This window comes from Eupeodes corollae, chromosome 1 (assembly GCF_945859685.1).
Source record: "Eupeodes corollae chromosome 1, idEupCoro1.1, whole genome shotgun sequence".
In the NCBI taxonomy this organism is placed as follows: Eukaryota; Metazoa; Arthropoda; class Insecta; order Diptera; family Syrphidae; genus Eupeodes; species Eupeodes corollae.
Window position 1 is genome coordinate 27,217,580 of NC_079147.1, and position 17,122 is coordinate 27,234,701.

Below are 17,122 nucleotides of genomic sequence, written 5' to 3' on the forward strand. Positions count from 1 at the left end.
TTTTCAGAATATTAAAGAAGGTATTACGGTTTAGCAATTTATATTTTAGCATTCCGCCTATCGTTTGTCTGGAACTTTAAACAAAATAGGAAAAACAGTGCAAAACTTTATGGCACTGAGACCTGGAGCCTGTCAAAGAAAGGTGAGAACTTCTTAGGATGCTTCGAGACGAAAATTCTTCGGGTGAATTTTGGTCCCGTCTGGGTCTGCATGGATGGAAATGGAGGAGAAGATATAACTACAAACTGCAAAGGCTGTACAGCGACACTGAACTGGTTCACAGTGCAACGACTTAGATTGCTGGGTCTTCGGAAGTTCTTCGAATCCAATCCAGAGGGACTTAACTGCTCGTAGAGGAAGACCGCCACTCAAGTGGCGCAAGCAAGTGGGTGAAGACCTCAGCCAACTTGGCGTGCGAAACTGGAGACAGCTGGGACCGAGCTGGCTGGAGACGCAAAATTCAGATATTTCTTATAGAAACATGCGGTGGAAAAACTAAAGTTTAAGTTGTTTTTTGTCGATATAGTAACAATTAATGGTATTTGTTGGGAGTTTTTATATTTCAAAATTCACATAACATTAACGCAAAAATTGCATAAGATTAAATGAGTTTGGCATTTAAGACCATTATTTTTTTTTTTAATTTCTAGTAATTTTAAACACGTTTTTTTGTTAAAAACAATTGTCACTTGTATTTTTCTTAAGACCTTACCGCATATCAAACACTTTCATTTGCATAGTAGCAACATCACTCTTTCGTCATATTTCAGCACTTAATTTCAACTTTGGAAACAATTTAAAAGCACGAGTATAACTGAAGAAATAGGGACAAAATGGTGGTAAAGATTTCATCCTTCAAGAAATTCTTATTTGTATAATCACGGTCTTTTCCGTAGCCCTACAAAAAAGATTCCAGCGGTGTCAAATCGCATTGATGGCCAGTTGATATCTCCACGATGAGAGATTACGCGGCTAGGAAATGTCTCTTGCAATAAAGCCATATTTGTTCGAGCTGTTTGGCATGTGGTACCGTCTTGCTGAAAACACATATTCTCCAAGTCGTATTCTTTACTCGCAGCCAAAAATAAGATCGTTAATCAAATGAAAATTAGGCTTCGAATTGACGATGATAGTCGTTCTATTGTAGTTTTCGAAGAAGTAAATTCCAATCAAACCTCCGGACCAAAAAGCGTACTAACCAGCTACATTTTTTGAATGAATATCCTTCAATATCTTGAGGATTCTCAGAAGCCCAAATACGACAGTTTGGTTTATAATCACCCCCACCGAGTGAGAAATGTGCTTCGTCACTGAAGACAATTCTGTTCGAAAAATCACCGCCCACCGCCTCGCCTATTGTTCAAGCACCTATTCGACGTGCATACAATACACATACAGCTGGCTTCAGTGTTGTGTGAGCTGGACTTTAAAGGAATGTACATATATAGGTGTAGATCCAAATGCAAAATACGCCATTTAATGTGCCGAAAATCAGAAAAAATCCAATGCAGGGGCCTTACAATATTTGTTGTCAATCCATTCTCGTAAAAGATCTTCAAAATGTTGTCAATTGCTTGCATAGTTGGATATTGTAAACCATATCTCCTCGTAAAGCACCATCTGTGGCTATGGCAGAAACACCATTTTGTGCGATAGTTGAGCGATCTATTTTCGTAAATTTCAGACTTTCAATTAAAAAAAATTGTTTTAACAACTCAATTTGACAGATGTCGAATTCCAGCCTCATACTTTTGAGACAGCAAGTCAAAATAAAAGCACTCAATGTCATTCGGTTACTATTTATTGAAATAAGTTTTAGGTTGAGGGAATCTTTATTCTTGCAACTTCTTCGTTCAATCCGACGGTCTAAAATTTCCCATAGATTGTCTATAAAACTGAGATCAGGTACTGAGCTGACCACTTCAGAACGTTGGTTTTATTTTCCAAAAAAAACAATTGTTCACTATCTTAGTCGTGCGTTTTGGATCATTGTCATTTTGGAATATCCATTTTAAGGGCATCTCTTTTTCGGCGTCTGGCAGAATGATATTTTGAAGAATATCTTTATATGAATTTTAGCCGACTACACCACTAGAAAAACATCATAATATTTAATCCTCCCTGTTTAATTTTTCTCTTGTGAAGCATGGGTTTAATCTTTGGCCTTTAGGTCTTCAGACTTGCCTTCTTTCATCGGATAACTTTAACTCATCTGGGAATAACACCGTCTGCCTTTGCAAAAGCAAGCCTCATCCTTTTGTTTTTCTTGGATATAAATGGTTTCCTTAGAGTTCTAATTTGAGTAAAAACCAGTGTCCACAACTCTTCGTTGGACAGACTTACCTAGTTCGCTTCTTACTCTTCCAAAAATCTCTATTTGTTGTGACATTTACTTTTTATGAAAGTTATTTTTACTGAAGTGCTGCATCATATCCAAAATAAGGGTTTTTCAGGAATAGCTTACAGGCTAAATTTAAATAACTTGAGTTTGAGGTAGTTGTTGGTAATACGATTAATAATTTGGATAAGATATATTTAACGATTTGGAAGAAGGTTCCTGAAAGTTGAAAAATGTAGTTTTAAGGAAAAGGACCAAACGCGTAGTTCTTCTAATCATTACATCATTGGAAAGAGGAAGGAGCTGGCTGTCAAATGAGCCATACATCAAAATATTGATATTTTGGATACTTTATATCTGGACACACTTAATATCGGGTTACTTAATATCTGACAGGTCGTTTATAGCTATCCTTAAAAATTTCTGTAAATTGAAAATAATTTCCTGACTGAAAACCAAAGACAAATTTTTACTGACAGAAATCTGTCATTGGAATTGTGTGAAATTAGAACACAAATTAGTAAAACGATTCGTTTCACTTTTGAAAATTAAAGTATCAGCTGTTTAGGAGAATGAATTTCCGTCCGGAAAAAAAAATACATTTTTAGAGAAAAATAAGCTCTGTTTTCTCAAAAAACTTTTATGGCTGGTTTAGCAGTAAGTTTATCAAAATGTAAAGACTCAAAATCATTTTGATCTAAAGTGAGATTGTTAGGTGGCGTTACAAATGTTTCAGCAACTACAATAAATGTAGAGTTACTAGCAAACAATTTCAAGGAACTTCTTAATGCGTCAACAAACTCACAACTATTTTTGCAAGCAACCCTCAAAACATGAAGAACAACAAGGCGGCGGGCGAGATGGAATTCCAGCTGAATTTTATAAAAACTCATCCCCGTCTTTCCTAAATCTTCTTCTGGAATTTTTTGATAATCTTCTTGAAAAAGAAGAAATACCTCAGTCATTTTTAATGTCACAAATTTGTCCAATTTTTAAAAAAGGGGATCCAAGCTCACCCGCAAACTATGAGGGCGTTCGATTCTTCCTTGATTGAGAAAAATATTTACCCAAATTCTGTACTGCAGGCTTATGAGGTGGGTAGAAGAAAACAAATTACTAAGCACTTTCCAAGCTGGTTTTCGCTCTGGTCTTTCAACTGTGGATCCAATCTTCGTACTCTTCAATATAGCAAAACGTTTCATCGATAACAAACAAAAACTTTATGTCTTTTTCATTGATTTTAGGGCAGCAAATGATACTATCAACCGGAATTCACTAATTTATAAATTATCAAATTTATTTATATCGACGAAATTTTTAAGACTCTATAAACTTCTCCTCACCAATACTTGCTCTATTGTGTCATATAGGAGTTCCATATCTAACTTCTATAACACTGATTGCGGTGTGGCCCAAGTTTGCCACTTAAGTCCGACTATGTTTGCCCTTTTCATTGACGATGTCTCCCGTGATTTTCCTGGGGGTGTTAGGTTTGGAAATCTACTTATTAAGGTACTACTGCATGCGGACGACCTTCTTGTTACAAATTAATAGACTTAAAAACTATTGTGATAAATGGGACCCGAATATAAACACCTCAAAATCGAAGATTATGATTTTTGAAAGCACCCGTCGAAGGAGAAACCCGCTAGAAGCATGGTCATTGGATCTAGAATCTATAGAGGTGGTTGACTAATTTAAGTATTTAGGTGCTCTATTTTGTAGCAATCTTGATTTCCGGCCCAATGTTAAGGAAAAATGCTTATCGGCAAAAACTGCAATAAACCTTATATGGAACAAAATCTTCTGCAATAAGTACATAGGCATTTCAGGTAAATGTAGAGTTTTTGAAGCTACTATAAACTCATGCTTATGCTATGCCAGTCGAGTTTTTGGTTACCAAGATCTCGATGAATTTGAGATAGTGCAACGCATCTTTTTTAAACGAATATTTAAACTTCCAAATTTTACACCAACTTAGGCTACACATGTGGAATCAGGGAACCCTCCAATTTTTCGAAAAAAATCTTAAATTTAATTCCGATTACATAGTAAAAGTAATGCAAAGGTCAAATGAAAATCTTCATAAACAAATGATGGATTTCGCATTCCGAAGGAATTTATCGCCGTTCAAAGAATGGTATGAAAAAATCAAATGCGCACGGATTTAATTTAAACCTAAGTACAACTTCTCTTAGTAATTGGAAAGGTAGGTTTTATGAATGTATTGCATTGGTTTATGATTCATTGTATCTCAAGTTCTTGAATAGGGCTCGAACCTCTCCAAGCAGATTGGTCTATAAGTAACTCAATCGCACTTTGTTTGTAAACAATTATTTTTATAGAAATCTTTATTTTTCAAATGTGTTTCGAGTTTAAGTCAAATAAGGAATTTGTTGTAATAATAATAAACACTCTGTTTTCTTAACAAAAATTCTTTATTTGATTTAGGATCGATCAGTATATAATTTTCATTTCAAATCAAAAGGAAACAACGTCAAATATCGATTCAAACATTTTTCCGAATTGATTTCAATGATAGCTACAACTGGCGCCTTAGAAAAGCTAAAAATAACACGGCCTACTAAAATTAAGCAGCAGTCCAAAAAGTAGGCACTTTTTTTATACTATGTGTCATAAAGACGCAGAAACAAAAATATTTTCAAAATTTCAACGAGTCGGATTTTTTTCAAGGCCATATTTTTGAGGAGTTAATAAAAACTCATGTTTCGAAAAAAATTTACATGGAACTTGATAAATCCAATTGCAATTTTCAAAACGTTGTCTTTAAACAAACTTAGAACATGACATCCTTGAAGAAAATCGAAAATTTGTATTGAGGAGGTGTGGCACAGCCCCTTTTCCTAATGACCGCTCAATTTGATCTCAGGGTCTTCTTAATCTAAATATACCAAATTGGTGTAGCTAAGAAACAGACGTTTAGTTCATCCGTTATTATGCTGAAATTCAATAAAATTATAGAACTTGAAAAACAAACAGATAATTTTAACAAAGTTGAGAAATAAAAACAATAACAACCATATTTTATATATTTTATTTAAAATTTTGTTTTCTTTAATAAATTGTATCCTCTTTTAAAATTTAATTTTTAATTTACAGTTACAAATTTGAACGGTTATATTTATAAAGTTATATATTTAATATTATATTTTTATATAAACATTTATAAGCTTCGCATGTTGTTGGTCTGTTAGCTAAAATAAGTTCATCGTCGGGTCGTCGAGGTAAACCTAAATTATTTGGACAAAATTGAATTCATATATTTTTTAATTGTGATGTTGGAGCTCACATTTGATTGAAATAACCTCGATTAAAAATAAAAATAAAACTAATATTATCCACTCTTAAGAACTAAATCTAAGCAAAATGTTTTTTTTTATATTTAAAAATAAATTCGTTACAAAATTGTATTTTTATTTCTATAATTTCTTAAACTAAACAATATTTTATAATTATACATACCCAAAAAATTTGAAAACGCTTATACAAGAAATTATATAAATTTTGCTTATATATCTTTTTAATTATTACAAAATCATTAATTTTTTATTTTTATAACAATATATAGGAAAAAGAGAAAGTCTTTAAATTTATCAATTATTATTATAAAGTTTTTATTTTAATTTTATTATTATTTCAAATTTTATGATTATATAAAAATAATATGACGGAGAAGAAAATTATCACTAGTTTTAGATTTTTGTAAAAAAAAAACCTAGAAAATAAAATTTAAATGTTAAAATTAATATAAGAAAATATATTTATTGTAAATTTAATTATAAAAATTACCTCCTGATTCCGTTATGTGATTTAATGAAAATCTAAACGGTTCTATTATGTGAATGCGTAGTAGTAGTAGTAATATAGCTTTGAGTGTGATGTAAATAATTAATAATTTTGGCTACGCGTCATTCCAAATAATACAACGTCGACTTTTTCCAACTGAAGCTAATTCGGAACCAGTTGGTGACCATGCAACTGCAATGACGGCACAGCTGTGAAGTAAAGAATAAGCCAGACCTCTGGTGGTTAGGAAAATTGCAGATTTTTGTAAAAGGAAAGGACAGGGACAGGAAAACAAGGAGTGCGAAAAAGAAAATATCAAAGCCAATAATTTATGTTAAAAACAAAAAGTTAAAAAAAATAAATAATAGAAACAAAATAAAAATTAGAAATAAAATAAAAATAAATAAAAATCCTAAATTAATTAAATCAAAATTTAAATAGAAAAAAAAATAAAAAAGGAGAAAACTTTAATTTGTTAGTGTTTTTATTAAGTAAGGAAAAGTTTATAAAAAAACGGGACCCTGGTTGGATTTGGGTTAGCTTCATTAAGGGTCAATAATTCTACCCTAAGTCAAAATTCTAATACTTAAGTTCTCAAAGTAAAAATTTGTACTTAAATCCGTAAAACTTACATTCTTAAATAAAATATTGTACATAACCTATGACAGGATATTTCATACAAGGAGGTTACACTGTTAACTGTCAAGGAAGATTTCCCGAGAATAGCTTGATCCTCGAGTATAAATCTCGAAATACTTTTCCCCCATTTATTCCGCCTACCACTTCTCCAAAGTGTATTTTTGAGAAGCTTTTAGGGTATCGGATTATTCTAGAACCGACATCCTAACTAATTATTATGCCTTATGAACGGCATTCGTATCAAACGTAGTACAAGATCGCCCTGAGAGATTACGGGCGGTGAAAAAGGTTAAAGTGGAGTCTTATCTGAAATTTGTTGAAAAAAATACACTTCTTGGGAGCACAATGGCATTACCCTTTCAGTGATTCTCCAGAACTTGTTTTTAAGGGAATGGTTTTTCAAACAACCAAAATAATCCCACCACCTAATTATTAGGATGATTGGTGTAAGGTGCACTAAGAGGCTAGAGCGAGTAGATTTAAGATAAAAATCGTACGGGATGTTCAAGTTTCTACAAATTTACTCAAAAAACACAACATTTTTATTTGAATAAGAACAATGAATGACTTAGTTTTTTTAGATATTAGAAAAAAGTACTTTTTCCTGTGATACAATCCTACCTGACCAATACAGCATATATATTTATTGACGAAGCATTCAGACAGAAATGAGCCTTATCGCTGAAGATGATTTTTCGGTGAAAATCCGAATCATTTTTAAGTTGTTGCTCAGCAAAATTTGCCAAAACGACGTCACAGAGATGTCTAACGCTTGAGTACGACGTGTGAAAGACAAATTTGGGCTTTCTGCAACTGAAGCCACTTCTTTGTCTCACTGGCACTGGAACATTTTGTACCGTGCCTGTGGCTTCACGTTTTTCCAATAGACGCACAATTGTTGATTTGCTAGGACAATTATGACGAAGATACATTGGACTTAGCGCTCTTAACATTTAGGCTACTGACTCTGAATTTCGGAAGTAAATTTTAATAATTTCGACTCTTTGTTCGCTCGTATGTCTTTCCATCATGAAATATCAAACTTTATTAAATAAAAATGTCAAGAGCGGCAAGAAATGTGGCATCGTTTGCTGTACCTGTCACTCTACTTTTGAAGTGTCACTGTTGAAAAACCCTGTAGTTTTCAAAAGATTTTCACATAAATTCTATTATCAGTAAAAAATCATTCAAAATTGCAATTGTTTCCTGCATCCACAAAGTTATCATTTCGAACAATATTTTTATATTCAGTGAAAACAATTTGATCACAACCTATTCCTAGACATTTTCAATTAAAACACCACTAATCTTTATTCCTAAACTCCTATAACACAATATTCTTCGAAAAGTGATTATTCTGATAAAGTACTCTCACGATGAAAGCAGGCCACAACTTGAGTGTGTATGTCAACAATTTGGGAAGTCCTATTTCAAGACAAAGAAAAACGTTTTCAACGCAAGTTTTCTACTGACTCGTAGTTAAGTTATATCAGAGCACACTTGTGCGTCCCCATAAATCTTAAGTAATATGAGAACACACTTGTGTATCTCCGTACAAATAATGTAAACAAAAAAGGGATGAGAACTATTAAGAGATGATGCAGTATCAACACTTCTTGGCCTAACCAAGAATATTATTCTTTGTATATAATAAAAAATATTCTTTTAATTGTTGCATCATCCGCAGACAAACTAAGATTTGCTGCGTTAGCAAGTAAGTCGTATAAAAAGGGATCGTTCGATCTTAAACAGACTCAGATCTTGTTGACATCTCGTCGTATAAGCTAAAGATTTTCCCCCACCAGAGGTAAGGGATCTGAGGCTTCAGAATTGAATAAAGTAACGATTTTTAAATAAAAATCTTTGTCTTTAATTTTCTGTTCTCCGGTGGAGAACAGATAGAATATATTTTTTGAATTCGATTCGATTCAAAATGATTGTCATCTTACACTTAATAGACTATGAGAATTATTTGATTTTTCTGAATAGTACAAGCTGAAATCAATAACTCGGTTCAGTTTTCAACCCAAACATTTGTACTAATCTATAATCTCCAAAGTCACAAAGTTGATATGTTTTGGCTTCCCGCTATTCTGTTAGAGAGCAGTACTTTTGATCGGAAGAATTTAATATCAAGGAGTTGCGTCTTGGGATGAATCCATTCATTGTAGTATTTTGCTAAGTGATTCATTATTAGTTAAAGATTTTCTTAAAATTCAGAAAGTATGTGTGATTAGAACCATTCTATACAACTGCTTTTGTCTCTAAATACATGTTTTTTAAAACGCCTAAGAATTTTTTTAATAGCCCATATGACGAGAGCTTATAACAGGAAGCATTACAATTTCTAAAGTCAAAGGTTGTCTTAAAATCAGTAAAAAAAGCCATACGCTTTCTTGTTTTTCGCTTTGAGCGCTTTATCAATGGATGTTATCGTGAAAATATACTAAGCCGTCAAAAAGCTGTTTCGAAAATCAGTCTGAAAATGATGTTGTCTGCATCAACCATGCTCTGTAATCTATTCACAAGTATACCGAAAAACAGCTTTGCAAGAACATTCGTAAAGGACATGTCGCTGTAATTTTTAAGTACTGTCCCAAACTCCTTTTTTCATTTTTGGTAAATATTCTGTTGAGTAATAATTCCAATTGCGTAGGAAAAGAATCGGTGGCATTCTTAAAAAATTTCTACGTGACGCCTTTCCATTTTTTTCTTCACAAATTGGTGTTTTAAGTTCATCAAGAGTGAATTCGGTATCCAACATTTCATCCAAGATCTGTGGCTCCGCATACAGGAATATTCAGTCAGACTTGCTGTATAAATAAAGAAGATAGATTATCAGCAGGCATCCTTATGACAATTGTGAAATTTACACCCACTTATCTCTCTGAAAACCGAACAGAATTTTCTTGTCCTTTTTATTTAGCCTACAGTACCAGCTTGGTTTTTTTTCGAAATCAATTTTGTTTTTAAGGCACCGTAGCAAAGATTCACCAAACTTTAAATAATGCTTTCGACCAGTGATTCATAACGACATACATTTAAGCAAACCATGCGCTTTGAATGATAACCCTGAAAAATTGACGCTCAAGATTCAAAATATGATTCTTCAAAAACTATTTGCTAAAACAACTGTATTTAAATATATTTTCAAAGAATAGGTTTCTGTCTTTTAAAAATTCAATGACATGGCTCTGTTTGTTGTGCCGTTGTTTTTAAAGTCAAATTCTTAGAAAATTGACACACCCGGCCAAAAGAGATGTATACAATCTTCTCTCCCATACAATTAATTTTTATTAATTTAAGTGCGGCCTTCAATCGAATATGATTTAGTGGACGTGTAAATAGCTTATTTGTCTTATGGTAGCCTGCGCTTTACAAGAAGTTCCAAATCGACAAACTTAAGAAGGTTTAAAGAATAGCTTCTGTCATAACTACGGGGCGTTAGGATGAGGAGTTCGGTGGAGAATCTTCTGCGAGTCCTTAAAATTCTGTATGTCTATTCGGGTACCTGATTCTTTCAGTGTATTTGAAGCATTCAAAATATTCCAACCAAACTCGAAATATAAACACGGCTATAAACATCAATCTCCGTGTACTTTTATTTGGGTTCCAGATCATAGTGGCATTGATGGGAATGAACGTATAAGCCCGATCATTCATTCACTTTGCGTAAAGGGTATTAACCTTTTCCTCTTGGAGCTATAAAGGGTAGGTTAGGTTAGGTTAACGTGGCTGCCGATTTAGAATCCACACACTTAGGCCAAAAGAAAAGACCCACTGTGATACCACATGAATTTAGAGAATTACTTTTTAATAGTCGAACCATTTTGAGGTTTTTATAAATCGAAGAAGATATTTGATATTCTTTATGCTAGTTCACTGGGATTATCAAAAGAGTAGTCTCCCAGATGAAGTTTGGTTTCTAGTAAAAGAGCAGTGCAAGTGCAGAGAAGGTGAAAGATTGTTTCCTCTTCTTCGTCGTCCATACAGCTCCTGCAGAAGTCATTTGAGGCTACACCTAATCGTATTGCGTGTCTGCTATAAAGGGTAAAATTATCTAAATTTTCTTGACAGAATCCAACCGCAGGTGGAACAGTCTAATAGACGTTATTAAATCTACGGAGATATGGTCTTCTTATAACAAAAACAGTTCTATCGAACTTGTATGCAGACTCAGGGTAATACAGCCAGTGTCACTTCAATATTTACCGGACACTTGCCGATAGGAGAGCATTAAAGTTGAACATTTGTCACAATACTCCTTGTCTTAGTTTCGGACACCAACATAAAGGGTGATTCACTTTCACTGTAAATATCCTGCCCTAGCCAGTTCTAGAATGTCAACTTTCGAAAGGGCATTTCTTAACAATCCTGATAACCTTTCTGAAATTAACATCAAACACCTGATTTATTTTCTGATCGCGGCGAAATGGCTCTAGCATTGCTGTTATATCACAATATAAATTCATTGTTAAACACTTTTTCTGAATAAACAGAAATTATGGTATCAAAGCCTGTTGTGACTGCCATATCTACTTATTTACCTCTCGATTGTGCGAAAGTGTGAGTGTATCAGATTTTTGTATATTTCCATGAACTAGCAGTCTAAAAATGATAGGAACGAATGGCTGGAAAATGGATCCGGGAGTTGGGTGCAGGTTTCTTTTCTGAATCATGCAATCTATCCAACTCATTTAAACTTTCCCATGAAAGCAGAGTTTTTCAAGCAGAGGTGTTGGCAGTGGCAAACGCTAAGGACTCAATAATGGCGCTATAACGAGCTGATATAACCATTTTAATTGATAGCCAATCAGCAATAAAATCCATTTCTGCCACAATAATCAGATGGAGGCTTGTAGACTACTGCCGCCAATAGCTAACTCACATTACACTCTGCTGGGTTTCAGGTGTGATATGATGTGAATGGGAACGAGAGACCAGATAAGCTGGCGAGGATTGGTAAAATATTGAACAAATTTGTGAATAAACACACCATTAGTAACAAGAAACCAATAAAATATGAAAATGCCCTAAAACCTTTTCCACGGGCATCAAATTATGTCCTGAAATCGACAAAACTAGATCCCGTTCGATTCTGCACCTATACAACAATCTTAACGATAGCTTGTTAGCATGTTATTGTTTTACTATAAAAAGAAAATGTGACTTACTACTGATGTACTAGAATGTGCAAGGGCTGCATTTTTAAGGAAGAGCAAGAATACACTGCCCACTTCTTATGCCACTGCCCAGCACTATGCACACACTGCTCCGAAAATCTTGAGGGACTCAAAGAAATCCTATTCCTTTAAGGTTTTATCAAAGCTTCTAAAACGCTAGAACAAGGCAATCTATAAGCATCATTGCTTTCAAAAATAACTTTTTAGGGACGCTTAATACTTCAGAGTATCAAAACGCATCTACATCAATTTTAGTGTAGTGATAACGTCATCAAATGAGAGCAAATCATCCTGATTTTGGATAAAACTTCACTCCACCCCTTTTACTACCCCTAAACTTTTGAGGTACAGTCCAAGATTGTTGTATTTTCAGGAATCAGGCATAAATTTAGCTTTTTATACAGAAATTAAACTTTTTCTGAGTTTATTCAGAGTGAATTTTATCTTTTTTTTAAAACTAATGTTTTACTGTCTGTTAAAAGGAAATGCGATAATAAGCTCATAGATGGAAAAATGTAAAATAACTTCTTAATACATTTAAGTGTATACAATTTTTTTTTAAATAAATAAGAAAATATAATTTATTTATTAAACATACCAACATATTCCAACCCAAACTAAAATTTAAATGAACAAAACACTTACGAATTATGTCCCTTGAGTGTGTATGATTCTTTTGAAGCAACATTCCACACATATATCAATCCGTCCGACGAGCCGCATGCAACTTTTGTGGCATTATAATTGAAAGCCGCCCTAGACCAATCACAGCTGAGTTTAAATGACTCGTTGCTAAAAATGAAACATTCATTCATTAAAAAATATATTTAAAGAAAAAAGTCAAAACCAAACAAAAATTAAGGTTAAAAAAAAGGTTATCTTGATTAAAAAATTTCAAACATCATCAAACTTACGAAAAGCATCCAATTACTTGATTCTTACGAAGATCTATCAGTTTAATTGTGTCATCACGAACCGAGCAAATGAGGTAAAGGCAGTCTGCAAATTAAAACAAAAAGTAATTTTTGTATTTCTTTTGTTTAACATTCGCAAATCTAAGAAGAATCTATTATTGTTGTTGTTGTTGTTTACCCTTTGACAAGTCTAGAGATGTTATTTTAGCTGGCATGGCCAGATCAACACACTGCTTCTCCGTTCTAATGTCCCAGAAACGTATTTTCTTGTCCCAATGACCACTTATAATGGTTGATCCCAGACTGTCGCTGGTCACTAGATCATTGCAGGAAGAGCCAGCGAATTTCGTTTCAATGCAGGCTATACTCCGGAGATCCCATATCTTTAAAGTTCTATCATGACTTCCGGTGACCACTTTGTGGGGTTCTTGTACATATTTAGCTGCCATCACTTTGCCACTGTGTCCAGTAAGAGTATGCTAGAGAAAATAAAAGAAAGGAATTTAATTAAAAAACTAAACAAAACAAAAGACTTTGGGATACTTATGCTAAATGTTAAATGGGTTAACGTTATATTAGATACCTACATTTGGTTTGAGTCATTTAAATTTTATCTATTCTTATACGATTTACAACTGTCATACAGTGGTTGTCAATTGAATAGGTACGATAGACTCCGAGTCACAACATTAAATACATATGAAAGTTGTCTGCTTTAAGTTTTTAAAGTTTATGGACTTTTGATATGTTATGAAAGCTTTTTATTGGGTATAAGCAAAAATAGATTTATTACTAGATAGATAGATAGACAGTTATTATTTATTCTGTGTTTGATATTTACATTGTTATAACTTCTGAATAAATGTCAAAGACATGGACTGTCGTTTGCCTGAGGGGCATTCTTATTTATATATTGTAATTAAGTAATTTAACATATTAAAACATAATTATTATTACGATTTTTTTTTAATTTTCATTTAAATTGACTATAAGTAACACTTTGTAATGGAATAAGCACTTTTAGATTTGATAAATCAAGATAAAAAAATAATTTTTTTTATTTTTTTATTTTAGGAACTTTCATTTTAGTAAAAAAAATTGTTAGGACTTTTAGATTAGTAAAATTAATTAAAAATTTATTCGGTGAAACGGATTCTAATGCCTGTTTGAATCAAAAATGTTCATCAATGATTCGGGCTCTGTTATCTATCGTTTCTTTGTAGAATTCATAAAGGCCTATCCAGTTCGCACCATTCAGATAGTTCATAACCTCTTCAAAGTAAACACGCCTTATCTCCGGCAGAATTGGACAAACGCCTTATAAGTGTAACACATCCTTTCTCTCATGCTGATTACAGCAGCCAGCTTTTTTGTTTGAATAGCATACTCCATTATCTTTCTCGGTAGCCTATGCTCCTCCATATTTAGTACTCTCACAATGTCGTCAACATTCAGCTTAAGGGTTGAAATAAACAGTGCCGGAAGACCAGTTTCCAAATAATACATAATATTTTGGGGTGTTTATCGGCAGAAAGTATATTTCCTTTAAGCGTAACAGGCTTTTAACTAGCTCATACTTCTGTACACCCCAAACCTGCGCACCATAAAAAAGGATAGCTTGGGCAGTCACATTAACCACTCTTTATTTTAAGTCAGTCGCTATTAGCTTATTATTATAGATTCTTTGCCAATTTACACATATTGCCGATTTAGCCTTGTTTAGTTGACTTCTGAGATATTTTCTAATTTTAAATTTAAAGAGAACTCCATTCCTAAATAAATATAAGGCTTAACTTCGTCTAAATTTTTTTTTGCCATATTTCCCTTTCTCATCTCTCGTCGTACTGTCAGATCCATTCTTAAAAACCAGGACTTTTGATTTTTCTGGATTAACTTCCAGATTCCACACTTGGCAACATTTTTCCAGATTTTTTTCATCAACTGACTCCGCAAGAATGACAATGTCATCGGCATACATGATCACTTTGATCCGTTTGTTAGCAAACTCCACTCCGCAAATGATATACTCAACCAAATCTTCTAGAAAAAGTGCAAATAACTCCTTCGTTCACCTCAATCCCCTCTAATTTTTATTTTCCATTATAAATGTTTGCTACGGTATTTTTTAACAGTTTTTCAATAAAGCTGACAAAATTAGTTGACACTTCTAGGTTAAGTAGTTTATATAGTAAAGCGTTTCTATTGACGGAATAAAAATATGCGTTGAAATTGACGAAAAAGGCATACAGATTTTTTTTATTTTGGTCGAGTTTTCACTGCGCTAGTGAACGAAGCACAAAGATACTATAAACTTTTACGGAAATCACTTTTACGTTCGCCAAGCTTCCTCCATCTTGCGCCCAACTGTTCAGTTTTTTGTAAAGTACGATTGTGAATGTTTCTAAGGCTGCATTCTACAATTATAGGCTCTTCTACATGACCCTTCTTGTGAATTGGCATTATTAGTGGTTTAAAGAAGTGATCGGGGAACGTTCCAAATTTGAGCAATATGTTTAGAACTTCTGTTAATTTGATCTTGAACAAAATTGTGCTATTTTTAAGGAACTCAGCTGGTATACCATTTGATCCGGCAGCCTTACCATCTTTAAGACTTTGTAGAACAAAACTCATTCACAGTTATACTCTTATCGAGTTTCTCAATACAAGTTGATGGTCGTGCATAGCTCCATGATATTTGTGTTGAAGAATTAAAAAGTGAAGCGAAATGATAACCTAACGTATGCAATGACACCGCTGCTGCAACTTTTAGGTTATAATGACCATTTAATTTCCCCCTTAGAGCCTAAAACTCAATTGAATATTTATTTCGACTTTACTTTTTTTTCTCTACATATATTTTTGTAAAGTTTGTTAATCTCCCAGTAATCTAACCTTACACTTGGAATTTCTCTTTTCAGGAGATTAAGAAGATCTTATAATCTTTTCTTTAATTGCTCACATGAAAAGTTATAAAACTCATTTTTTTTAGTTCCCATATAATTCGATTTATTACTATCCCTATCAGAAAAGTGGAAGCGTAACTATTGTAGTCTGATTGTCGTATTGTTACTCGAAATCCAGGTACAAGAGTTTCCAAAGGTTAAAATGATCGATAAAAATACGTTATGTTTATCTCACAATGAAGACAATACTTTTTGAAAAGATTAAGATGTCCTTAGTTCGAATATCCACTTCAAATTTTTCTTTACATCAGGTTTTTAAAATAACGGGGTTTTTATATCTAAGTCAAAGTATTGGCTTGCAAATTTTTAATAGAAAACATTATTTCCAAAAATTCAACTTTAGATGACATTTAGTAAATTGTAAATTTAATTAGGACTGTTTTTAGATTTTATGCAAAAAAGTGATCCAATGGAATAAAGGTTTCTTTTATAGCTAGATCTTCTGAACATTAGTCTGCACTAAGTAACACATCAAAGTGTTGATTAGTTTTTGAACAGCAAAAAGTGATTTTCTTGTCGTTAAAATGGCTTACACTATTCAGCAACTTAGTTATATGGAATTTTGTAGCAAACATTTCTGATGGCGAAAAAATTAAAAAAAAAATCAGAATTCCTTAAAAGCAATTGAAAACATGAGTTTTTGAGTGGTACTAAGAGTGTGTAAAATGATTTGGAAACTGGGCATCGCCAAGACGACCATGATTCAAAAATTTGTTCTACAAAATTGAAAATTGACATTCTGAGAGTTTATTGCAGTGGAATTTCGGAAGGATCACAGAAAAGCATTTTAAGTTACCTTTTAGGCATTAGAGAATTATAAGTTCTACAAGAAAAGTTAAATTTCTGCATTCGTACTTCAAAAATTACGGATGCATATATTTGCTTAATACCGCATAAAGGATCCTATTTAACGTAATATGTGAGTGTGTCAAACCTTTCTGCAACACTTTAATTGGCAAGTACTAGTGCGGCTTTAGGCAGATCAGCAATAGATCAAATTTCACATTAAGGCAAATCCTGGAAAAGACCAATTAATATCAAGTCTGCACTTATCACCTTTTCAGCAACATCAAAGGTGCATGTGATAAAAAATAAGTCAACAAGATCATAGAAAAAACTGATCCACCTAACCCGAATGACGTTAAAAAATAAGCAGCTCGTACTACTCTGATCTAGAAGATGAAAAGGCGAAACCCGTTGGACTTGAAGTGAATGAGGAGAAAACAAAGTATATGATATAAACAAACAAAGCTTACTTGACAGTGAAGCTGATGCCAG

At 33.2% G+C, this 17,122-nt stretch overlaps 1 protein-coding gene across 1 annotated transcript in view; it reads right to left on the reverse strand.

The window, feature by feature from the left end:
• Positions 1–5,377: 5,377 nt before the first annotated feature.
• Positions 5,378–17,122, reverse strand: part of LOC129953725 (autophagy-related protein 16) — a 323,558-nt gene continuing 311,813 nt past the window's right edge. Inside the window, exons 7-11 of the mRNA XM_056067120.1 lie at positions 13,060–13,360; positions 12,882–12,966; positions 12,613–12,759; positions 6,149–6,354; positions 5,378–6,074 (exon numbers count right to left, since the gene is read on the reverse strand). Of these exons, the coding sequence (XP_055923095.1) occupies positions 6,261–6,354; positions 12,613–12,759; positions 12,882–12,966; positions 13,060–13,360 (627 nt within the window). The 3' untranslated portion in view covers positions 5,378–6,074; positions 6,149–6,260. The remainder of the gene's footprint in view (positions 6,075–6,148; positions 6,355–12,612; positions 12,760–12,881; positions 12,967–13,059; positions 13,361–17,122) is intronic.